The sequence below is a fragment of the Nomascus leucogenys genome, chromosome 18, assembly GCF_006542625.1.
Source record: "Nomascus leucogenys isolate Asia chromosome 18, Asia_NLE_v1, whole genome shotgun sequence".
Taxonomy (NCBI): Eukaryota; Metazoa; Chordata; class Mammalia; order Primates; family Hylobatidae; genus Nomascus; species Nomascus leucogenys.
This window is the reverse complement of record NC_044398.1, coordinates 23,402,285-23,429,008: the sequence shown is the minus strand read 5'-3', so window position 1 is coordinate 23,429,008 and position 26,724 is coordinate 23,402,285. Positions and strand designations below refer to the sequence as shown.

At 38.5% G+C, this 26,724-nt stretch overlaps 1 protein-coding gene and 1 non-coding gene across 2 annotated transcripts in view; both read left to right on the top strand.

Annotated features, from left to right (window-relative positions):
• Positions 1–26,724, top strand: part of CFAP70 (cilia and flagella associated protein 70) — a 99,419-nt gene that overhangs the window by 24,750 nt on the left and 47,945 nt on the right. The window contains exons 8-13 of the mRNA XM_030798480.1: positions 173–272; positions 2,130–2,264; positions 12,874–13,044; positions 13,604–13,684; positions 15,271–15,362; positions 26,199–26,263. Of these exons, the coding sequence (XP_030654340.1) occupies positions 173–272; positions 2,130–2,264; positions 12,874–13,044; positions 13,604–13,684; positions 15,271–15,362; positions 26,199–26,263 (644 nt within the window). The remainder of the gene's footprint in view (positions 1–172; positions 273–2,129; positions 2,265–12,873; positions 13,045–13,603; positions 13,685–15,270; positions 15,363–26,198; positions 26,264–26,724) is intronic.
• LOC115831376 lies at positions 23,990–24,093 on the top strand. Its single transcript, XR_004026890.1, has one exon. It is a non-coding gene; the product is annotated as a small nucleolar RNA U13 (small nucleolar RNA).

The following is a 26,724-nucleotide window of genomic DNA, read 5'->3' as shown; positions in this document are numbered from 1 at the left end:
TTGGCCTCTCAAAGTGCTGGCATTTACAGGCATGAGCCACTGAGCTGAGCCCCCCAATTTTTATATATGTGTATTCTATATTACTTTCTAAAAGAGAATATTTCCCTTTAACCTAAATTGTACTGACTTTATTTTTGCATATAATGCTAATGGACTGATTCTTGATTTGCAGTTTTCAGAAGCGAATTGCCGATTGCCGGCTTTGGCCTGTAGAGATCACAAGAGTTCCTCTGGTCACTGTACCCAAAGGGAAAGCTGGCAAAACTGAAAAGGTAAATATGCCCCCTCAAAAATATTTATATAAGAAATGTAGAATCAGACCCGACCTGTTATTCTGCTTCAATTCTGATACTAAAAGAAAATGTGAATATAACTGTTCTCCCAAGGGTGACTAGCTCATCCTGATTTGCCCTGAACTTCACTTGTTTTAGCACTGAAAGTCTCATGTCCCAGGAAAATCCTCTGTCCTGGGAAAAACCAGGATTATTGGCCACTCTAGTTCCCCATTGTTCACTAAAAACTCTCTAGGCTTTATTACCAGATATCCTATTTCTCTTTAGCCCTTCACAATAGTTTTACCATAGGTTAAACTTGCCTTCTTAAAATATTTTAGCCTGCTAATTAGTGTAATAGGGATCTTAGATATACTACTGTTTCTAAAAGGTATAGCTTTGATGAGCCTAGTACATATTATCTATTGTTTTACCTGTGCATGTCTGGTCTTTTCTGCTTGTTCATAAACTCCTTGAGAGTAGGGGTCATGTAGTAAGCTGATTTGCATCCTTCATGGTACCTAGCCTGATGTACGGCAAATAGCGGACATTTAATAAGTATCTAAATTGTTTGGCTGACTTTAAACGTAGGCTTTTTGCATAATAAAAATACTACCACTATGTAACCATTTCTCCCTTTGTAGTATATAAGTATTGGCTAACTTTCCTTAGATTTCTAAACTACATATTATCTCATGAACATAGGACTTTTTTTTTTTTTGAGATGGAGTCTCACTCTGTCGCCTAGGCTGGAGTGCAGTGGCACAATCTTGGCTCACTGCAACCTCTGCCTCCTGGGTTCAAACGATTCTCCTGCCTCAGCCTCCTGAGTAGCTGGGATTACAGGCACACACCACCACGCCCGGCTAATTTTTGTATTTTTAGCAGAGACAGGGCTTCACCATGTTGGTCAGGCTGGTCTCGAACTCCTGACCTCATGATCCACTTGCCTCAGCCTCCCAAAGTGCTGGGATTACAGGCGTGAGCCACTGCGCCCAGCCGAGTGTAGGACTTCTAAATCTAGTTGCCAATTATTATTATAATAGATGAAATCAAAGAGATTACTTTTATGCTTGGAATTAAATTTATTTTCTTTCACAAAATTGATTTTTTTCCTATAAAAATTTTCCGTGGCAAACCATACAACCATTTAAAATGCTGTTAAAATATATTTATTATCATGTTCTTCATCTTTGCAATGAAAGTTTAGATGAGATCAAGTATGGTAAATACATGACAGGAGACTGTCATTCATCTGCCTTCATCCATGGTAGATAGTGCTAATCAATCAAAGCACTCTTTCCTTTTGAAACAAGATAAATACAGATAATTTTTCTCAGCCAACTATGCTAAAACACCTCCACCATTAGTGAGAATTTAGACATAAGTTAAAGCCTATTTGTCATCACTGGTCCAGATAATTTGTAAGGTCCCTTTTGTTTGTATGAGTCTGTGAACTAAAGCTAAAAGCCATAGCTTCTGATTCCTTTTAAGTTTTTTGTTATTGTTATTATTGTTGTTTTTTATAAAGCTTCACTTTCTCCTAAGAAGCCACATGGTGAAATTGACTTTTTGGTTGAATATATATATCAATTAATTTGAGTATGTATTGATTCAACTACTGCCTTTACTATTAACACTGTTTATATGCATTTTCTCAGTGATCATGGTATTATTAAACCCATGTTGAACATAAAGAAGGCCCCAAATGTCTTATGTAACTGGCCCAAAGTCACATAACTGGCTAAGTAGTAGAGTTAGTTTCTAAAACCAGGCCTTTGAACTGCTGAGTCAGAGCTCCATACCTTATATTATATTGCTTATAGCACTAATAACTCTCTGGTTTTATTCCTTTAGACTGATGAAGAAGGTCAGCTTTCATTTCATGGTGTGGCTTATGTTAATATGGTCCCATTGTTGTATCCAGGTGTGAAGAGAATTCGGGGAGCTTTTCATGTTTACCCTTACCTAGACAGTGTAGTCCACGAAAAGGTAAGAAAAAATTGCATAAAAAGCATCATGGTAATTTATCCTTTATCTATCTGTTTACTTACATCTTTAGCATAAACATCTTTGCAATTGATATTTAGAACAAGTTGGTATACTAGGATATTAAATATATAGCCTTACAGTCATTCTGAATTGGACCTTAAAAAATTTAGGATAATGAAAAGACAAAAACTGAAAACCTAAATATCTATCAACAGGTGAACAGAGAACACAGAAAAACAAATTGTGTGGTACCTCTGTACAATGGAATACTACTCAACAATAAAAAGAAATGAGCTAATGATACATGCAACAGCACGGATGAATCTCAAATGCATTATGCTAAATGAAAGAAGCCAGACAAAAGAGAGAAAAGAGAGTACTTTTTTTTTTAAGAGATGTGGGTCTCACTTTGGAGTGCAGTGGCACAATCATAGCTCACTACGGCCTCAAATTCCTGGGCTCAAGGGATCCTCCTGCCTCAGCCTTTTGAATAGCTGGGACTACAGATGTGCACCACTGTGCCTGGCTTTTTAAAACATTTTTTTAAAATAGAGACAGGGTCTTGAAAAGTACATTCTACATAATTACATTTATATGCAATTCTGGGAAAGTAATTTATCTATATTGATAAAAAGCAGATTAATGTTTACCTGGGAACAGGGATAGAAGGAGGGATGTATTACAAAGGAATGAGAGGAAAATATTAGGGATGATGGAAATGATGGTTATCTTGATTGTGGTGATAGTTTCATAGGTATATACATATGTCAAAATTGATGAAATGATATACTTTAAATATGTATGGTTTATTTTTATTGTACTTTAATTTTACCTCAATAAATTTGGATACAAAACTTTCAGCATTTTAAGTGTGACTGGGTGTGGTGGCTCACACCTGTAATCCCAGCACTGTGGGAGGCTGAGGCAGGCAGATTGCCTGAGGCCGAGAGTTGGAGACCAGCCTGGCCAACATGGCAAAAACCCGTCTCTACTGAAAATACAAAAATTTGCCGAGTGTGGTGGCAGGCACCTGTAATCCCAGCCACTTGGGAGGCTGAGGCAAGAGAATTGCTTGAACCTGGGAGGCGGAGGTTACAGTGAGCCGAAATTGTACCACTGCACTCCAGCCTGGGCGACAGAGCAAGACTCTGTCTTAAAAAATACATATAAGAAAAAGAAAAAAAAAAGTCTGTTGTTAAATATGGAAAAACTGAAATCCATGTGATAATTAATGAACTAGAATATGAACTATAATATGTTTTCTTTTTTCATTTTTAGGTGTAAAAATGTTAAAATCATATATTCAAGCAAAAAGTCAGTTTCATCATGTTGCTTCCTAGGAGAAAATGAGGCTTTGTAAAACACACAACAATAACAAAAATGTATTATTATGTCACTGTTATTAAGACAGCTATTTTTCAATAATAAATTTATGAAAACCCCATCATCTAGTTGTACACTAACTGACTAGTAAACTGTTTCTACATCAGTATCTTTTGAACTAGAAGCCACATTTATAGGAATTTATTTATTTATTTATTTTTGAGATGGAGTCTCGCTCTGTTGCCCAAGCTGGAGTGCAATGGCATGATCTTGGCTCACTGCAACCTCTGCCTCCCAGGTTCAAGCAATTCTCCTGCCTCAGCTTCCCAAGTAGCTGGGATTACAGGTGCATGCTACCACGCCCGGCTAATTTTTTGTATTTTTAGTAGAAATGGGGTTTCACCATGTTAGACAGGCTGGTCTCGAACTCCTGACCTCAAGTGATCCACCCACCTTGGCCTCCCAAAGTGCTGGGATTACAGGCATGAGCCACTGCACCCAGCTAGGAATTTATTTTAAGGACATAATTTAATAGGTTCAAAAATCTCATATTCATGAAAACTTTTCAAAACCTATAATAGCAAAAGCTAAAAATGAGGTTAAATGTTTACTAATAGAGGAAGGCTTAGTAAGTCATAGTAAATAAAAATGATGAAATATGCAGCCATTAAAAATATTAATACTTTATAGGCCATGCCTATAATCCCAGCACTCTAGGGGGCCGAGGTGGGCAGATCACCTGAGGTCAAGAGCTTGAGGCCATCCTGGCCAACATGGTGAAACCCTGTCTCTACTAAAAATACAAAAATTTGCTGGGCGTGATGTTGTGTGCCTGTAGTTCCAGCTATCAGGAGGCTGAGGCAGGAGAATTGCTTGAACCTGGGAAGCAGAGGTTGCAGTGAGCCGAGATTGTGCCACTGCACTCCAGCCTGGAGACAGAGCGAGACTCCATCTCAAGAAAAAAAAAAAAAAGGATAATTATTAATGCTTTATAGATAGTTAAATGGGAAAGAAGGCTGGGCATGGTGGCTCACACCTGTAATCCTAGCACTTCAGGAGGCTGAGGTGGGAGGATCACTTGAGCCCAGGAGTTCAAGACCAGCCAGGGCAAAATAGTGGGACCCTATCTCTACAAAAAAAAAATTTTTTTTAATTAGCAGAGCATGGTGGCACATTCCTGTAGTCCCAGCTACTCCAGAGGCTGAGGTAGGAGGATCAATTGAGCCAAGGAGGTCAAGGCTGCAGTGAGCTGTGATTGTGCTACTGTACTCCACCTGAGTGACAGAGTGAGACCTTGTCTCAAAAAAAAATTAAAAATAAAAAAATGAGAGAAAAGAATGCAAATGTTACATATAACATAGATCAAAATAAATTTCAAATGAATTTATTAAAATAAGTTAAATGTGAAGACTATAAAAATGAATATTAAAGATATGAATTAAGAGAAAACTTCATAGGCTTGAAAGCAGTGAAAAGTATGAAAGAAAGTATTTCGTTTACCAAAAACATCAAGTTTCTATATATATAATAAACCTTCATAAAATTACAATGTAACTGAAGAATTAGGGAAAATATTTGAATACACATCAGAAAGATAGCTACTATTTCTGAAATACAGTAGTTTCCTGAGAGATAGCTACTATTCCTGAAATATAGTTTTTTCAATCTAGACGAATAACAAATTTTTGCCGGGTGCAGTGGCTCACGCCTGTAATCCCAGCACTTTGGGAGGCTGAGGCGGGTGGATCACGAGGTCAGGAGATCAAGACCATTCTGGCTAACACAGTGAAACCCCGTCTCTACTAAAAATACAAAAAAATTAGCTGGGCGTGGTGGTGGGCGCCTGTAGTCCCAGCTACTCATGAGGGTGACGCAGGAGAATGGCGTGAACCCGGGAGGCGGAGCTTGCAGTGAGCCGAGATTGCGCCACTGCACTCCAGCCTGGGCGACAGAGCGAGACCTCGTCTGAAAAAAAAAAAAAAAAAAAGAATAACAAATTTTTTCTTAATGGGCAAGGTATGTGAAATAGCAGTTCACAAAAGAAGTGTCAATGGCCAACAGATATAAGAAGAGACATCTGACCTTATTTATTAATCAAGGAATTATAAATTTAAATAACGGTAGTTATCATTTTACTTGAAAAGTTCAACAATTCTTTAAAATATGATAATGCCCATTGGTGGTAAAGGTGTGATAATGTTATAGAACCAAACTGATGTTTGCTCACCTGGTACAGTAAAACCGCATATATGCACCAAGGTTTGCAGTGATAGAAGGAAAGGCTTTCATTGTACGGTGTCAAGCAAGGAAGACCAGGCGCTAAATTATCAAATCCTGACCTCCCTGATGGCTTGCAGGCAATGATTTTTAAAGGCAGAGGTAAATTTCAGGAAAGCAGAAGCTACAGGCAAAATCATAAATCAATATATGCAAGTTACACATTGGTTTAAGCTTAAAAGGGCAGGATATGTTGAGGCGGGGGTGGGGGGGTTGCAAGTGGTAGGTAGATTCAAAGATTTTCTGATTTGCAATTGTTAAGGAAGAGAGGCTTTGTTAAAAAATTTGGGGTCATAGAAAAATGTTAACTGGCTAGGGGGAGTGACTTTCTCCAAGCACCCCAGGAAGAAATTTAGAACAAAGGACCATATAGTTGAGTCTTCACTTCCTCCTTAGCTGGGGGCTGATCCATTCAGCTGATCTGAGTGCTGGCGGATCCTGTCAGTGGTTTCTCAGTGGGGTCTGAGGCTCAGAAAGAAACTCAGGGACATATGTTAAGACGTTACGTTTAGTTTCTATAAGGCAAACATCTCTTGAACTTTAACTTCCTTGGCTATTGTTTTAGGCTACTATTACCTTCTTGTTTAAGTTACTTATTTATTTCTGGGGCTAGCTAGGTACCTAGAATTTCTCTTGAAGGAACTTCAGAATTTTCCATTATTTCCATGCCTAGGGAGCACAGGCCTCTAAAAAGAGGATCCTTGCTCCATCTCAGTAAAACAACTTTCATTCACTGCTAGTAGAAGCGTAATTGGTAAAAACTTTTTGCAAAAAATTTATTGTCCATATGTATTCAAAAGCTTGAAATACTTATATCTTTTCCAATAGGACTTCTACTTCTAGGAAACTATTTCAAGGGAATAATTGGAAATGTATCCAAACCTTTCTATATGAAGATACTCTTGTTGAATCTGAGGGAAACAGTGTATCATAATAGAAAAGTTATGAGGTTTGATAACCCACTCAGGCAGCCTAGAGTTTGAATTCTGGAACTGCCATTTACTAGCTGGATGACTTCAGGCAAGTGACTAAATTTGTCTCACCTTTACCATATTCATCAGTAAAATGGAGGCAATGCTTGTTTCCTAGAATTGTTTTACCTACGAAATGAGATGAAATATATAAAGCACTAGGAATGTAGTTGGCACACAGAAACTTTTAACTATTGCTTTTATTATACACATATGATGGGGAATATTGTGCATATATTAAAAATTATCCTCATGAAAAATTTTAAAACATGAAAGAATGCAAATCATAGTCTGTTAAATGAAAGCCAAAATATAAATGTGATCACATTTTTTCACAATAATTTAAAAAATATATAGAAAACATTGGAAAGGAAATATCTCTGGCTATGGCCAAGTAAGGAGGTTGACAAATCATCTCCCCATAAAAGCAACCATAAAGCTGGACAAATGGGCAAAAAGTCATTTCACCATCCTTGAAATTGACCAAAAGCATCAACAAGCTGAGAAGTGCTAATGCATGAAAAGCTAAGGAGTTTGAGGCCTTCTTGTCTGGGGCTGCTCTGCCTTCCCCACCCTCACCTTTAGCTCAAGAATGCATGAAAGGTGATCCAGTGGGGGTGAGCTGAATGCCAAGCCCCATCCCTACTCTGTCTCATTACAATCATGATGGAAGGCAAAGGGGAAGCAGGCATGTCACATGGTGAGAGAAGGAGCATAAAAGAGAGGAGAGCGGTGCCGGATTATTTTTTAACAAGCAGATCTCTTTGTAACTAACAGAGTGAAAACTCATTACTTCAAGTATAGCACCAAGCCATTTATGAGAGATCTACCCCTTGACCCTAACACCTCCCACCAGGCCCTACCTGCAACATTGGGGATCACATTTCTTTTCTTTTTTCTTTCTTCCTTTTTATTGAGACATGGTCTTCTCACTCTGTCACCCACTGGAGGGGGATCACATTTCAACATGAGATTTCTAGAGGATAAAGAGCCAAACTACATCAAAATGGCAATCTTGGTGGAAGGCAACCAACAAATATGTAATAAGAGTCCCAAGAGGGAAGAGTATAAAGACATAATGTCTGAAAATATCCCAAATTTGATGAAGACATGAATTTACAGATCCAAGGAGTTTAGAAAATCCCAGTTAGGATCAGCACACAGAGACCCAAAATATACACATTATGTATAGTCAAATGAAGGAGAGAGACAAAGAGAACATCACGAATGCAACAGGAGAAAAACAACCCATCACTTACAGGGGAGAATCAATATGGTTAACCACTGATTTTTCATCTGAAACAATGGAAGCCAGAAGGCAGTGGAATAACATATGCAAAATTCTGAAAGAAAAACACACATACACAAAAACTACCAACCGAAAACAAAGGCAGGGCTGGGTGCGGTGGCTCATGCCTGTAATCCCAGCACTTTGGGAGGTAGAGGTGGGTGGATCACCTGAGGTCAGGAGTTTGAGACCAGCCTGGCCAACATGACGCGACCCTGTATCTACTAAAAATACAAAAGTTACCTGGGCATGGTGGCGTGCACCTGTAATCCCAGCTGCTCAAGAGGCTGAGGCAGGAGAATTCCTGAGGCAGGAGGTTATAGTGAGCCAAGATCACACCACTGCATTCCAGCCTAGATGACAGAGTGAGACTTTCTCTCAATAAAAGAAACAAAAACAACAAAGGCAAAATAAAGACATCCCCAGATAAATGCTGAAAGAATTTGTTGCTAGGAAACATGCCTTGCAAGAAATACTAAAGGAAGTCTTTCAGCTTGAAAGGAAATGGCACCAGTTGCTAACTTGAATCCATAAGAAGAAATGAGGAATACTTGAAATGGTTATAACTTAATATAAAGGAGTTTAGAAATAGATCTTTTTCATTTTTACTCTTAACTTCTTTAGAAGACATGATTGGATAAAGTATTAGCTATATTGTTGGGTTAACATATAGATTTAATTTGTATGATAATAGCATAAAAGAAGGAGGATAGAATGGAGCTATAGTGGAGCAAAGTTTCTGTATTTTACCAGAATTAAGTTAGTACTGATGTGAAATAGATTGTTATTAGTTAGGATGTATATTGTAATCCCTAAGTAACCACTAAGAAAATTGTGCGTGTATACATACACATATGCACATATATATGTGTATGTCAGTACATATTGTATATACATATATATTATGTGTACATCATATATATATATATCTCAACAAAGGAATTAAATGGGATATCACAAATATTTATTTAACATAAGGTAGTTAAAGGAAGAACAGAACAACAAAAAACAGATGATATATAGAAAACAAATAGCATGGAAAATAAAAATCTAAGTATTTCAACAATAATATTATATGTAAGTGATCCAAACACACTGATAAAAGGATAGAGATTATTAAATTGGATTTACAAAAAAATCAAGATTCAACTATATACTGTTTAAAGTAGACACACACAAAAGGTTGAAGTAAAAAGGTACAAAAGATATACTATGGAAACAGAAAATGTAATAGCTGAGTAACTACAATAATACCAGACAAAATAATTTTTAAGACTAGAAATACATATTACTGAAGACAGAATGGCCTGTCAAAATGATTAAAGCATCAATTCATCAAGAAGACAGGACAATTATAAGTATATACACACTTAACAGTACAACACAATCACCTCATAATACTTGAAGCAAAACCCAACAGAATTGAAAGGAGAAATAGGCAATTTGGCAATAATATTTAGAAATTGTAGTATCCTACTCTCAATACTTGAAAAGACAACTGTATGGAAAATCTGGCCAGGTGCAGTGGCTCAAGCCTGTAATCCCAGGACTTCAGAAGGCTGAAATGAGAGGATTGCTTGAGCTCAGAAGTTGGAGACCAGCCTGGCAAAATGGCAAAACTCCATCTCTACAAAAAATAAAAAAATTGGCTGGGTGTGTTGTTTGTGCATGCCTGTGGTCCCACTACTTGGGAGGCTGAGGTAGGTGGATCACTTGAGCCCAGCAGGCAATCAAGGCTGCAATGAGCTGTGATCATGCCACTGCACTCCAGCTTGGGTGACAAGAGTGAGACCCTGTCTCAAAACAACAACAACAAAAAAGAAAATCTATGGTAAGTATAAACTTACCATACAACCCAAAAAATCATTTCTAGGAATTTCTAAGAGAAAGGAAAACCTGTATTTACACGAAGACATATATGTGAATGTTTATTGCAGCATTATTTGTAATAGCTAAAAGCTCACAATAATACAAATGTCTGCAGATAGTGAATAGATAAACAAAATGTGATAAATCTATACAAGGGAATACTATTTTGCAGTGAAAAGAGATTAACTACTAATGATGTAAAATCCCCAAATCACTGAATCATGCACTTTAAATGTGTACATTGTATATATGTGAATATCCCAATAAAGCTGTTTTTTTTTTTTTTTTTTTTGAGATGGGGTCTCACTCTGTCACCCAGGCTAGAGTGCAGTGGTACTATCATAGCTCACTGCAGCCTTGAACTACTGAGCTCAAGTGATCCTTTGCCTTAGCCTCCTGAGTAACCGGACTATAGGCATATGCCACCACATCCAGCTAATTAAAACAAATTTTTTTTTTTTTTGTAGAGACAGGGTCTCACTGTGTTGCCCAGGCTGGTATCAAACTCCTGGGCTCAAACGATCCTCCTGCCTTGGCCTCCCAAAGTGCTGGGATTACAGGTGTGAGTAACCATGCCCAGCCTGTTTTTTAAAAAAAGTAGTAAACTTGGGCCAGGTGTGGTGGCTCACACCTGTAATCCCAGCACTTTGGGAGGCCAAGGTGGGCAGATCATTGAGGCCAGGAGTTTGAGACAAGCCTGGGCAACATGGTGAGACCCTATCTTTACAAAAAATGCAAAAATTAGCTGGGGTGGTGGCGTGTGCCTGTGTCCCAGCTACTCAGGAGGCTGAGGTGAGCTGATGGCTTGAGCCCAGAAGGTAGAGGTTGCAGTGAGCTGTGATTGTGCCACTGCACTCCAGTCTAGGTGACAGAGTGAGACTCTGTCTCAAATAAATAAATAGCTAAAATAAAAAATAAATAAGTAATGAACCAACTGACACATGCTATAGCATGGATGAACCTCAAAAACATGCTAAGTGAAAGAAGGCAGATGCAAAAGACTATGTATTGTATGATACCACTTATATGAAATACTCTTTATAGAACATACTCCAGAGATGTTAAAATTTGAGAAAGCTTATGTCTTTGAATCTATGAAATACAGTATTTATCACAGAGGTGGTAGGATTGTGAGTGATTTTTAGTATTTACAATTAATATTGTTGGGTTGTTTTCAAACAGCTTTATTGAGGTATAATTGATAAATAAACTGCATATATTTAAATTGTACGATATTAAAGTTTTGACATATCTGTACATCTGTGAAACTATCACCACAATCAAGATAATGAACATACACACATTACCCCCCAAAGTTTTTTGTGTCTTCTATTTTTCCTTTGCCCACCTCTGTCCACCCCTCCCCTCTCGCCTGGCCTCCTTTGGTCTGGTCCTTTTCATTCAACATAAATTATTTTGAGAATCATCCATATTCTTTAATTAAAAAATTGTTTATTTCAAAAAAGAATTTTTAGGGAAAAATTGTTGTAAAATCTTTTTCTGGTGATTTATCTATAGTTTGAATTTTTCCATACAAAGGTTTTGCTTTGAACTTTAAACTTGCCTTATCCTTCCAATTATAAATGATAGGTCAGTGGTAACTAAATAGATACTATTTCTTGTATAGAAGTGAATTTAATTTTAATTTTTTTTCTTTTTTTAAGATGGAGTCTCGCTCTATTGCCCAGGCTGCTGTGCAGTGCACCATCTCAGGTCACTGCAACCTCCGCCTCCTGGGTTCAAGTGATTCTCCTGCCTCAGCCTTCCCAGTAGCTGGGATTACAGGTGCACGCCACCACACCTGGCTAATTTTTGTATTTTTAGTAGAGACAGCGTTTCACCATGTTGGATAGGCTGGACTTAAACTTCTGGGCTCAAATGATCCGCCTGCCTCGGCCCCCTAAAGTGCTGGGATTACAGGTGTGAGCCACTGCACCTGGACGTTTTTTTTTTTGTTTTTTTGTTTTTTTTTTTTTTGAGACAGAGTCTTGCTGTGTAGCCCAGGCTGGAATGCAGTGGTGCAGTCATGGCTCACTGTAGCCTTGACTGCTTGGGTTCAAGTGATTCTCCCACCTCAGCCTCCCCAGTAGCTAGGACCACAGGCATGTGCCACCATACCTCGCTGAATTTTTTTTTTTTTGAGACAGAATCTCGCTCTATCGCCCAAGCTGGAGAGCAGTGGCACAATCTTGGCTCACTGCAAGCTCCGCCTCCCAGGTTCACACCATTCTCCTGCCTCAGCCTCCTGAGTAGCTGGCACTACAGGCACCCGCCACCACGCCTGGCTAATTTTTTGTATTTTTAGTAGAGACGTGGTTTCACCGTGTTAGCCAGGATAGTCTCGATCTCCTGACCTCGTGATCCACCCGCCTCAGCCTCCCAAAGTGCTGGGATTACAGGCATGAGCCACCATGCCCGGCCCACCTCGCTGATTTTTTTGTTTTGTTTTTAGTAGAGATGAAGTCTCACTATTTTACCCAGGCTGGTCTTGAACTCCTGAGCTCACACAATCCTCCTGCCAAAGTGCTGGGATTACAGGTGTGAGCCACCATGTCTAGCCTAATTTGAAATTCTGTGTCAAAGATTAAAAGCATTCTGATTACAAGAGTTATGAGATGCGAGAATCAAGTCAGGTCGTAAGGTCTCCTCTAAATCCTTTAAATGCTAGAGTGGGCAACTAACTTTCTGTGGTGGTTTTACCTGTTCTAGAAGGAGGGAAATACAATGAAGTCTTTCAAGTCCCTTCTCTCTCTCTGATGTTAAATGTTGAAATTGTTTGGAAAACTAAATGGTAAAAAACAAACAAACAAAAAAAAAACGTGTATTTCTTTCAAGTTTGTCTCATGTATTGCTTTTTTTTGTTTGTTTTTTTGTTTTTTAGACCAAATGTTTATTGAGCTTCTTCCGGGATATTGGCCATCACTTGATTCATAATAATAAAATAGGAGGAATTAATTCTCTGCTGTCCAAACAGGCTGTTTCTAAGAATCTGAAAGAAGATAAACCAGTGAAAGAAAAGGATATAGATGGAAGGCCTAGGCCTGGGGATGTGGTAGGTTGTTGAGAAGGTGATGATTTTCCCTGTTAGATTACATTCCAGAGGCTTCACTGATTTCTCACTTGGTGACTTGTATCAATGTTAGTTTGCATTTTTTAAAAATTTTACTTTAAGTTGTGGGATACATGTGCAGAATGTGCAGGTTTGTTACATAGGTACACATGTGCCATGGTGGTTTGCTGCACCTGTCAACCCGCCATCTAGGTTTTAAGCCCCACATAGCATTAGGTATTTGTCCTTAATGCTCTTCCTTCCCCTTGGCCCTTACCCCCAACAGAACCCGGTTTGTGATGTTCCCCTCCCTGTGTCCATGTGTTTTCATGGTTCAACTCCCACTTATGAGTGAGAACATGCGGTATTTGGTTTTCTGTTCCTGTGTTAGTTGCTGAGAATGATGGTTTCCAGCTTCATCCATCCCTGCAAAGGACAAGAACTCATTCTTTTTTATGGCTGCAGTTGGTTTGCATTTTGATGCAGTGTAGAGAACATTGTTCTTGTCACTATGAAGACCATATAGGAATTCAATTTTTGAGGTGTGTTCATTTTCTTTCAGCAGGCACCTAGTATAAAATCTCAGAGCTCAGATACTCCTTTGGAAGGCGAACCCCCTCTAAGTCACAATCCTGAAGGACAGGTAATTGTGCATAAAGTTTGGAAAATTAAGTTTAAGTTAACCAGACCTTTATTAAGCAAGGCATTTTCAGTGGAAAATGCTCAGGCAGGATGTTAGTTATCATTCCATATTTGCCCATGACTAGTTGTCTATGACTTTGGGCAAATTTCTTTGTCTTGTTGAAACTCTGTAAAATGAACTGGTGCCAGGTTAATTTTAAGGTCCTTTCCAGCATTAAAATATTATATCTTTTGTTAATTCTACTATGTTAAACATTATAAGGGATGTACAGATGCATCATCTGCAGCATTAATTCATCTGTCTTCAGGAAACTCAGCGTCTGGTAGGAGAAACAGACTGGTGCATGACTAACCATAGTATATAATTTTGATGAGTGCTGTAATAGAGGTACAAATAAAAGTTCTGTGTGGGCTCTGAGGAGACAAATACTAGGATGGGGAAGTCTAAGGGAAGGCTTCATGGAGGAGGTGATATCCATACTAAGTAGTGAAAGATGAAGAGACCTGTTTGCCATAAGAAGATGGAGGGAGAGGCATTTCAGAACCAGGGAGCAGCTTGAGAGAGAACAACACAGAGAATTTGCAAGAGCAGAATTTAGGCTGTGTCAGTTAATTACAGTGTATGGTATATAGAGAAATTAAAGGAGAGATTCTATAAAGAGTTAGGAAAGAAGAAAGAGGCTGAATCAGGTAATGGAAAGACTTGAAAGGCTTATTTAAAAGTTTGGACTTCATTGTATAGCTGATGACAGATTCTTGAACCTCTTCTTGGAGATTCACATCAAAGGTTTTAAAGTCATAGAAATAAGACCTCATGTGTGTTTCAGGTCGGAATTCTTGCAAGGGTATGAAAACAGAGATTGAAGGTGGGGTAAGGGCTGCAGGCTTTTCTTGTAGTATAGATGAGTGTTGATGACAGTTTTATTTAGGGCAGGGGTTGTAGTAAAGAAAGTCAGAAACCCGGAGAGGCAAGGAGTTTGCAATTGGGAAGCTTTGGGGGTATTGATGAGAAAAGTTAAGGATAACTCAGGTTGCAAGCCTCACTTTCTGGAAGGATGACAACACCATTAAGAGAAAAATCAAGAAAGATTGACATTGGGGAAATAATAAATTCAATTTTGGACATGTATTTAGGATGTTGGCAAAAATCTGGGTAGAGCTGTCCAGCAGTTGGAGTTGGTAGATGGTAGTGAGGAGACTGTGACTGGGAATGTAAGAAGGTTATGAAGAGAATTTTTCTGCAGGACCACCTGAAAGAAGGTTGCTGGAAGAAAGAAAGGCATTCATTTAAAACAGTTCCTGGGAAAGTATTGAGAACAAGTTAAACAGGGCTTCAGCCCTGTTACACTGTAGAAGCTTCCAAGAATAAAACTGAAAATCCTTACCTCTAAGAGATAACCACTGTTGCTATATTTCTTTCCAGTTATTTTTCTATGTGAAAAGTATTTTAACAGTTGAGATCACAATGTATATGCAGTCATATATACAGTTTTCTCACTTACTATATTGTAAGCATCATCTTATGTTACTAAATTTTTCATAAATATATTTTTTTCTGGAAATAATAAGAAAACAATGTCTTTACAGCAATATGTAGAAGCAGGGACATACATTGTGTTGGAAATGCAGCTGGACAAAGCCTTGGTTCCAAAGCGAATGCCAGAGGAGCTAGCCAGAAGGTTTGTAGCTATGGTGCTTATACTAGTTTTGTACAATTTGGGTGTAAATAAGAGAAGTCAGATTGTCCCCACGATTGTAATTTCCCTTGGGCTCAGCAGGGGTTATCTGGTTTTTTTCTAGATGAAGTTTTTGTTGTTGTTGTTATTGTTGTTACCTTATCACAAAAGCATTGCATGCTCATTATAAAAATTTTTAGGAAGCTGGGTGTGGTGGCTCTTGCCTGTAATCCTAGCAGTTTGGGAGGCTGAGGTGGGGGGATTGCCTGAGCTCAGGAGTTTGAGACCAGCCTGGGCAACACGGTGAAACCCCGTTTCTACTAAAATACAAAAAATTAGCCGGGCAAGGCAGCATGCATCTGTAATCTCAGCTACTCAGGAGGCTGAGGCAGGAGAATTGCCTGAACCTGGGAGGCGGAGGTTGCAGTGAGCCGAGATCGCACCACTGCACTCCGGCCTGGGAGACAGAGAAAGACTCTATCTCTAAAAAAAAAAATAAAAAATTGTTAGGAAATACGGATGAACAAGAAAGTATATAAAAATACCCAAGGCCAGGTGTGATAGCTCATTCATGTAATCCCAGCACTTTGAAAGGCCAAGGCAAGAGGATCACTTGAGCCCAGAGGTTTGAGACCAGCTTGGGCAACATAGTGAGACCCCGTCTCTATAAAAAATTTTAATAATTAAAATTTTAAAAAATTAAAAAATAAAAACTTCCAGATCTCTACTCACCTAGTGATAACTGCTTTTAACATCTTGGTGTTGTTATCCTTCTGGAGTTATTTTAAAGCCCCCTATATTACACATACACACATAAACACACACACGCATGTTACATATACATATATGTAATTTTAAAAAACTGTTTATATTGTACCATAGTGCTTTGCTTATGTGTTACTAGGAAACTGTCCATTTATCTGGGTTATTCAACTTGTTCGCATACAATTGTTCATAGTATTCTAATACTCCTTTTTATCCCTCTAAAATTGGTAGTAATGTTTCCACTTTCATGTCTTCTCTCTTTTCTTAGTCAATCTTGCTAAAAGTTTGTCAATCTTGTTGATCTTTTTGAAAAACCAACTTTTAAAACTTATTGATTTTCTCCATTAGTTTTCTATTCTCTAATTTGTTGTTACTCTAATCTTCATTTTTTCTTTTATTATGTCTTCTGCTAGCTTTGGGCATAGTGTGCCCCCCTTTTGCTAGTTCCTTAAAGTATACAGTTATGTTATTGATTTTGAGTTTTCTTCTTCTTTAGTGTATGTGTAGAGAACTATATATTTCCCTCTGAGCACTGCTTTCACTGCATTTCATAACTTTTTATTTGGTTTTTGTTTTCATTTGTCTAAAGGTTTTTTTTTTCATTTCTCTTGTGATTTCTTCTTTGAACCATTGGTTGAATGTGTTGCTTAAATTTTCTTATTTCAGTTATTTAATATTCTTATTTTCTTAATTTTAAGTCTTCTGTTACTGAGTTTTAGTTTTATTTCATTGTGATCAGAAAATATGCTTCATATAATTTCAATTTTTTTTTTTTTTTTTTGAGACGGAGTTTCACTCTTGTTGCCCAAGCTGGAGTGCAATGGTGTGATCTTAGCTCATGGCAACCTCTGCCTCCTGGGTTCAAGTGATTCTCCTGCCTCAGCCTCCTGAGTAGCTAGGATTACAGGCATGCGCCATCACACCTGGCTAATTTTGTATTTTTAATAGAGACGGGGTTTCTCCATGTTGGTCAGGCTGGTCTGGAACTCCCGACCTCAGGTGATCTGCCCGCTTCAGCCTCCCAAATTGATGGGATTACAGGCATGAGCCATCATGCTCAGCCATGATTTTAATCTTTTAAAATTTATTGATACTTGTTTTGTGGCCTGACATATGGTATACCCTGCAGAATGTTCTATGTGCACTTGAGAAGAATGTGTAATCTGTTGTTATTGGGTGGAATGTTCTATATATGTCTGTTAGGTCTAATTGGTTTATAGGGTTGTTCAAATCCTTTCTTTCTTTCTTTTTTTAGATAGAGTCTTGCTCTGTCACCCAGGCTGGAGTGCAGTGGCATGATCTTGGCTCACTGCAACCTCTGCCTGCTGGGTTCAAGCAATTCTCCTGCCTCAGCCTCCTAAGTAGCTGGGACTATAGGAGCACACTGCCGCGCCCAGCATTTTTTTTTTTTTTTTTTTTTTTTTTTTTGTATTTTAGTAGAGATGGAGTTTCACTGTGTTGCCCAGGCTGGTCTCGAACTCCTGAGCTCAGGCAATCTGCCCACCTCAGCCTCCCAAAGTGCTAGGATTACAGGCATGAACCACCATGCCTGGCCCAAATCCTTTATTTTTTTATTAATCTCCTGTCTGGTTGTTTTATCCATTATTGAAAGTAGAGTATTGAAGTCTCTATTATTGTAGGACTATCAGTTTCTCCCTTCAATTCTGCCAGTTTTTGCTTTATAAATTTTGGGGTTCTGTTGTATATGTTTATAAATGTTGTATGGGGTTCTGTTGTATATGTTTATAAATGTTGTATTTTATTGCTGTATTGAACCTTTTATCAATATTTAATGTCCTTATTTGTCTCTTGTACCCTCTGTTTATTGAAGTTTATTTTGTCTGACAATATAGCCATCTCAGCTCTTTTTTACTATTTGTATGGAATATCTGATTTTATCCTACCTTTGACTTCCTTCTGTCCTTATATCTAAAGGGAGTATCTTGTAGATGGCAGATAGATGGATTCTGTGTGAGTTTTTCTAATCTAATCTGCCAGTGTCTGCTTTTTAATAGGAAAGTTTAATCCATTTACATTTAATGTGATTACTGATAGAGAAGGATTTACTTCTGCCATTTATCTGTTTGTTATCTACATGTCTTATTTGTTTGTTCTTCAGTTCCTTTATTGCTGCCTTTTTATATTTAGTTGATTTTTTGCAGTATACCATTTGGATTTCCCTCTTCTTTCCTTTTCTGTATATTTTTTTAGTTGTTGTCTTAGTAATTAACTTGGAGACAACAATTAGCATCTTAAACCTGTAACAGCTTTGTTTGAATACAAACTTAATTTCAGTACTGTACACTCTGCTCCTATACATCTCCATCCCTCCCGTTACCTTGTTACTGTCACAGATTACATATTTATCTATTGTGTGCCTATTAACATAGACTTATCATTATTATTTTATGCATTTGTCATCAAAAAAAAAGAGAAGAGAAAGAGGAGTTACAAGTTGAAAGTACAATAATACTGGCTTTCATATTTACCTTTACTAGTGTTCTTTATTCCTTCATCTGGCTTCAAGTTACTGACTAGTGTCCTGTCATTTCAGCCTGAAGGACTCCCTTTAGCATTCCTTATGAGGTAGGTCCTATTATCAAACTGTCTTAATTTTGTTTATCTGGGATTGTCTTAATGTCTTCTTCACTTTTGAAGGATAATTTACTGGATATAGAATTCTTTTACCTTTTTTTTCTGTAATTTTTGTAGAGACATAGTCTCACTATGTTTCCCAGGCTGGTCTCAATCTCTTGGCCTCAAGTGGTCATCCCTCCTCAGCCTCCCAAAGTGCTGGGATTATAGGCATGAGACACCTGGATGTAGAATTCTTAGTTGTCAATTTTTTTTCTTTCAGGCTTTAAATATGTCATCTCAGTGACTTCTGGCCTCCGTCGTTTTGATAAGAAATCAGCTGTTAATCTTATTGAGGATCACTTGTATGTGACAAGTCACACCGATGTTGCTGTTTTTGATATTTTTTCTTTGTCTTTGTGTTTTGACAATTTGACTATGGTGTGTTTTAGTGTGGACATATGAGTTTTTCCTGCTTGGAGTTTATTAAGTTTCTTGGATGTGTTGATTCATATCTTTCACCAAATTTGGGAAGTTTTGGGCCATTATTTCTTCAAAATTCTTTCTTCCCCCTTTCTTCTCTAGAAAGGGGGAAATTTCTTCCAGAACTTCCATAATGTGTATGCTGGTCAGCTTGTTGGCATCCTATAGGTCTTAAATTCTGTTCACTTTTCTTCATTCTTTTTTCTTTCTGTTCCTCAGACTGAATTATTTTAATTGTTCCATCTTCAGTTTTGCCGATTCTTTCTTCTGCCTGATCAAATCTGCTGTTGAACCCTTTAGTGAATTTTTTATTCCAAATACTGTACTTTTAAGCTCCAGACTTCTTGCTTTTTTAAAAAATAATTTCTATTTCTACTGATACTCTAATTTTGTTCATACATTGCTTTCCTTTTTTCTCTTTGTTTTGTCTGTGGCTTCCTTGAGCTCTTTGAGTGTGTATAGGAAAGTTGATTTAATGTACTTGTAAGTTGATTTAATGTACTTGAAAGTTGATTTAATGTAGTAAGTTTGATGCCTGGGCTTCTTTAGGGAGAATTTCTATATTTTTTTCTTTGAAAGAGTCATACTTTTATTTATTTGTACTATTTGTATTTTATCATTGTTGAAAACTGGACATGTGGATACTATCACGTGGGAATTTTGGAAATCAAACTTTTCCCTTCGCTACGTTCAGCTGCTGTTTATTGTTGAAGGTGTAACTTGTGTTCAGCCAGTGTTTTGACAGATATCCTTGAATGCCAGGATCTAAATACAAACAAAAACAAAACAAAAAATCTTTTCTGCCAATCTTTACAGATGGCTCTGTGCTGAGGCATTCTTTTAACATTTAACCAGGCCATTTATATTTCTGCCTCAGCCTTTACTTCCTGCTTATACTGAACCTGTAGATCAATCAGTAGTGAAAGCATAGGGTCTTCTCTGGTCACCTTTAAGCATACATCCTGTCCTGGGCATACATGTGGCTTTCTGAATTTCCCAGTACACACAAGTACTTTTGAATGCTCTAATTTCCAAAGAAACTCTCCAGCTTTTCTTCTCAGGCTTTAGGTGGTCTATTGTATGTCTCAACCATAATGCTTTGCCCCAAACAGCTTTGGGGATTTGATAACCTTACAATGTTTTTGAACAATACTTTTCTGCCTTGTGTAGGTTTCAGTGCTTTTCCACACTGAGTAGGAGAAACAGAGATGAGTGCCTTGCACCAGACTCTCAGGCAGTCCCAGACAAGCTAGAACAAATACAGTAATTTGAGAATAAGGTCTGCTCTGCTCCCTCCAGAATCAGGGGCCAGTGTGCCACACTAGAAATCCAGGCTGCCACCATTGAGACTGCTCCTGAGCTGGGGATGCAGTGTGCAGTGGAGCAAGAGCAAGTAAAAATGCCACAAAGCTTTCCTGCCGATTTAGAATTGCCTTTTTCTGGATTCAGCATTCTCTTTGTTACTGTAAACCATTTTTTCCCAACATTCTAACAAGTTGGTTCTGACAGTTTCAGTTTCTGGTGTTTTTTTTTTTTAAGTTTATCTGGCGGGATGGGAGTTTAGAGTTAACCGCTCTGTCGTTTTGCTGACATCTAGACTTTACCTCTTGATGTGAGCAGCATTATACTCAAATAAAGATGAAAGGAAATAGCAGCTTCTACCTTGGAGACTATTTATTACATGTATTTTTAAGACTTTAGATAAATATCCCCAAATTGCCTTCCAAAAAATTTACAGTTCTGTAAGTGATATATGAGACTACTTTTTCTTCACATATTCACCAACACAATACTTTTTTATTTTTGCTATTTTGATGGGGAGAAAAGTTTCTCATTTTAATTTTAATCCACATTGTAAATTGTGTAGTGAAACATTTTTACACATAATTATCAATAATTTGGAAGTTTCTTTTGAGAATTACCTGTTTATAATGGCACATTCATCTTTTATCCCTGAGAGTTCTTGAGTTTTTAAAAACTTTGCATTTAGTCCCCTTCCAAAAATAATCTAATAATATTTACCATAAATGGGCCAGGTGCAGTGGCTCACGCCTGTAATCCCAGCCCTTTGAGAGGCTGAGGTAGGTGAATCACCTGAGGTCAGGAGTTCGACACCAGCCTGGCCAATGTGGGGAAACCCTGCCTCTACTAAAAATATAAAAATTAGCCGGGTGTGGTGGCAGGTGCCTGTAGTCCTAGCTACTTGGGAGGCTGAGGCAGGAGAATTGCTTGAACCCAGGAAGCGGAGGTTGCAGTGAGCTGAGATCATGTCATTGCACTCTAGCCTGGATGACAAGAGCAAAAAACTCCGTCTCAAAAAAAAAAAAAATTACCATAAATGACATACAAAATAAAAGTGATAATCTAGAAATAGTCAAAAACTCAAAACGATGGAAAAGGAAGGCTGCATTAAATAGAGCTCTCATAAATAAGCATCAAATCTGAGCTGTCCAACAAAAAGGGAAGCCCTATAAGTTATATAATTTTAATCATAAAGAAAGAAGCACATTAGTCACAAAAGAGACCACATTTATTCCTGGCATTAAATTCTAAAACAGATTTGTCATTTGGGCTCTTACATAGGAGAATATAGAGTGACAGTATAACAGTATCCTTAATGACAGTTTTACAACAAATACAGAAGCAATTTTTATGACTTTTATATCCTGAAACTTTTTATCCACTTATAGTATATAAAGTACTCTATATAGTACTTTAAAAACTGTGGTTTATCAATGTTTAAATGTTTTTGGACTTTTTTGTGAGAAACAGTTATTAGCAATAAGTTTTTTTTTGGAAGGCATTTCTTCTCCAAGCTAGGCCAAGTGATAAAATTATAGAGCAAAAGCTAATTAGAATGGCAACAATAGGCCGGGTGTGGCGGCTCATGCCTGTAATCCCAGCACTTTGGGAGGCCAAGGCAGGTGGATCACGAGGTCAAAAGATCGAGACCATCCTGGCTAACACAGTGAAACACTGTCTCTACTAAAAATACAAAAAAATTAGCCAGGCCTAGTGGCAGGCGCCTGTAGTCCCAGCTACTCAGGAGGCTGAGGCAGGAGAATGGTGTGAACCCAGGAGGCAGAGCTTGCAGTGAGCCAAGGTTGTGCCACTGCACTCCAGCCTGGGCAACAGAGCGAGACTCCATCTCAAAAAAAAAAAAAAGAATGGCAACAATAGAAAATTGTACTTAGGCTGGGTATGGTGGTTCACACCTGTAATCCTAGCACTTTGGGAGGCTGAGGCAGGAAGATTGCTTGACCTCAGAAGTTTGTGACCAGCCTGGGCAACATAGCAAGACCTCATCTCTATTAAAAATAAAAAAATTAGTTGGGTGTGGTAGTGCATACCTGTAGTCCGAGCTACCCGGTGGTGGGGGGCGGTGGGGGTGCTGAGGCAGGAGGATTGCTTGAGCCTGGAGATCCAGGCTGCAGTGAGCTGTGATCATGCCACTGTACTCCAGCCTGGCAACAGAGCGAGACCCTGTCTCAAAAAAAAAAAAAAAAAAAAAAAGAAAAGAAAAAATTATAGTCAATACTTATAAAAGATTATTTGCCTTTGGTTGCAGGCTGAGCCTGAGGCATGTGTATACCAAACTGCTAAATCTATGTCACTGTATAAGAATATACCTAAATTTAAAGCAGTCTTCAACATATGAAAAGAAACTAAACTATTTCTGTAATAAAAGAAATGCAAATTAAAACTATGCTGAAGTACCTTTTTTAATTGCTGAAATAAAAAAAGCTTGATAACTTATTGTGTTGTTGTTGAGGATGTTTGGAAACAGGTCCTCTCATATAAGCTGGTGCGAGCATAAACTGGGTAAAATTCCAGTGGAGGGCAATTTGGTAATGCTATCTAAATACAAATTCGTGGATCTTTTAACTCTTTGATCAGGTAACTCACTTCCAATAACTTGCCTTCAGATAAATGTTATCAAGCTTATCAATGACCACCACATTGTTAAATCCAGTGGTCTGTTCTTGCAGTCATTTTGACCTGTCATCAGCATTTAACTACTCAACCCTCCTTAAGGAGCTCTCTTCACTTGGTTGTAAGGACACTATACTCTCCTGGCTTTGTGTTCCTTCCTCCCTGGCCTTCTTTATCTCTCCAGCATCTAAATGTTGGAGTCCCCCAGAGCTCAGTGCTTGAACACCTTTTCTATCTATACTTATTTCCTTGGTTTCTATCTAGTCTCGTGGCTCTAAATACCATCTATACACTGATGGCTCCCACATTTATATTTCAAGCTGAACCTCTCCTAATTCTCACATACTCTGGTCAGAGCCATAGTAGTCCCTCATCTGGGACTTACATGTAACATGTAAGATATACTTAGATGTAAGTTTCCTCACGTCTACCATTCTACCCTTCAATTTCTTCTTTTTCATTTTCTTTCTTTTTTTTTTTTTTTTTGAGACGGAGTCTTGCTCTGTCACCCAGGCTGGAGTGCAGTGGTGTGGCGCGATCTCGGCTCACTGCAAGCTCTGCCTCCCGGGTTCACGCCATTCTCCTGCCTCAGCCTCTCGAAGTAGCTGGGACTACAGGCGCCCGCCACCACGTCCGGCTAATTTTTTGTGTTTTTAGTAGAGACGGGGTTTCACCGTGGTCTCGATCTCCTGACCTCGTGATCCACCCGCCTCAGCCTCCCAAAGTGCTGGGATTACAAGCGTGAGCCACCGCGCCCAGCCCTTTTTTATTTTCTAATGATAGCTTTATCGAGATATTATTCACATACCATATACTTCTCTACCACCATCACCTTTTCTTTCATTTTGTTCACCCATTTAAAGTATCCAATTCTGATCCCTTTGTAGTTCATAAGCGTGATGATTGGGTGTTCATGCTCATGCATGAGCTGTACCTCCCTCAAGCCTTGTTGTGACATCATCATATTACCTGTCTGATGTGAACTTAGAAAAATAAAAATAAAATAAAGTGTACAATTCAGTGGCTTTTAGTATACTCACAGAATTGTGTAGCCATTCCATAATCAACTTTATAAATACTATCATTACCCCAAAAGTTGAAATGCCATGTACATTAGCAGTCATTCTCCTTTTCCTCTCAACCATTGTGCCAACTCCACCACCCTGAACCCCCAAGCCTAAGCAGCCGTTTATCTACTTTTTTTCTCTATAGATTTACCAACTCTGGAATCATATAGTATGTGGTGACTGGCTTCTTTCATTTAATCTAATGTTGTTAAGGTTTATTCATATTGTGGCATATATCAATACTTAATTTCTTTATTACCAAATAATATTTCATTGTCAAAACAGGAGCAAAAGACAGAGAGAACAGGGAGGGAGTTGGGGGAGGTGCCACACATTTTTAAATGACCAGATCTTGCAAGCACTTACTCACTATCATGAAGACAGCACCAAGCCATGAGGCATCCACCTCCATGACCCGACACTTCCCACCAGGCCCCGCTTCCAACACTGGGGATTATAATTCAACATGAGATTTGGATGGGGACAAATATCCAAACTATGTCAGTTGCTTCCTCACTTCCCTCAGGTCTTTACTCAAACGTTATCATCTCAGCGAGGCCTTCCTGGTGAAATATGCTCCTGCATTCCACCACCCTCAATCCCCCAGTAGAGTCTGTCTGCCTTCCTGCATTATTTTTCCCTATGGGACATATTACTAGCATATTTATCTTGTTTGTTTATCTTATTTATTGTCTTTCTTTCCCTACTAGAATGTAAGCTCCATGGGGGTAAGAATTTTTGTCTATTTTGTTTAATGCTCTATTCCCAAACCTAGAAAACTACCTGATGGACAATAAGCACTCAGTATCTATTTTTATTTTTTTATTTTTGGGGAGATAGAGTCTTGCCCTGTGGCCCAGGCTGGAATGCAGTGGTGCGATCTCAGCTCACTGCAACCTCTGCCTCCCAGGTTCAAGAAATTCACATGTCGCAGCCTCCTGAGTAGCTGGAACTACAGGCACACACCACCACATCCAGCTAATTTTTTTCATTTTAGTAGAGGCAGGATTTCACTATGTTTCCCAGCCTGGTCTCGAACTCCTAAGCTCAGGCAATCCACCCGCCTCGGCCTCTCAAAGTGCTAGGATTATAGGCATGAGCCACCATGCCTGGCCTCTCAGCATCTATTTTGAATGAATAACATTGTCTCTGGAGAGGAAACTAGGAGGCTGGGCAATAAGGTTGGAAGGAGATATTTTGCTATACAGTTTCATACCTTCTAAATTTTGAATAATATAAATAGATTACCTATTTACATAAATAGAATTAAAATTAGTAATTATGAACAGAGGTATATCATTACATAGGACCTAGTAAGAAAAATAGATTTTGTGAGTTTGATTGTGGACTTCAAGGTAGTATAATATATTTAGCAAGAACCTGAAACTAAAAGGGGGAAGAGCTATAACTTAATTCCTTCCAGGTTCTTGTAAGGGCTTCTGAAAATAGAAGGTAGAGGTTTTGACATAAGTAGTTTGACATTGACAAAATGTGGTTTTTTACTCACCTTAAGGTTTGGTAGCATTATTGTAATTTAATGCAGTCCTATAAATTATTTCAAGAGTACACTTTTATTGTAGACGGGGAGGAAAGAAGAGGTTTTGCTTGCCTATTCCACTCTGCTTTCCAAATCATTGTTTTCAGAGATGCTACTGAGTGCCTCTAAAATGTTGACACCCATTTCTTTCCAAAACCCCAGTCAAACAGCCCTTGTATACCACAAGTTTTTAAATATGTAAGGGTAAAGCCAGGGCTCAAATTAACCAAAAATACAACTTAGATACTCCCTGAGTAGCTGCTTCCTGACCTCCCTTCTGTATGATCCATAGCCATATACTTTGCTGTGGTTCACATCTAGGATTTTACATGAGAGAATAGCACAGTGCTCAAGTGCAGTGGGGGAACAGACCTCAGATCTCCCCCACCCGGACACTTTGAGGTTAAGATATAAGAAAATATACATCTGTAGATAATAAAATGTTTTTTTGTTTTTTATTTTTATTCTTTCCTGGTACAGGGTCAAGGAAATGATTCCTCCAAGGCCTCCTCTTACCCGTCGGACAGGAGGAGCTCAGAAGGCAAGTGCCAAAGCCAAGATGAAATGATAAGTAATAAGATATTGAGTGCATGCACTTGATAATTGCAGGGACTCTTTAATGTGTCTTCCAGAAGGGGTGAAAACTTGTTTGAAGCTTTATGTATTTTCATTGCTGTTTCCATTTGTGATCAACGGAATATAGCATACAGTGTTTAATCTTTGGCTGATGGTCTCTCAGCTGGGAAGAAAAGGGCATTTTACATTTAAAGTATTACTGGGTGTGGTGGCACGCACCTGTAGTCTCAGCTACTAGGGAGGCTGAGGCAGGAGGGTCGCTTGAGGTCAGGAGTTCAAGGGAGGAGTGAGCCATGATCATACCGCTGCACTCCAGCCTGGGCGACAGAGACCTTGTCTCTAAAACAAACAAATCCAAACAAACAAGTAAAGTATCATGGAACATAAAACCAAATCCAGTTTTAGACTTCCAATCCATGCTCTTGACCTC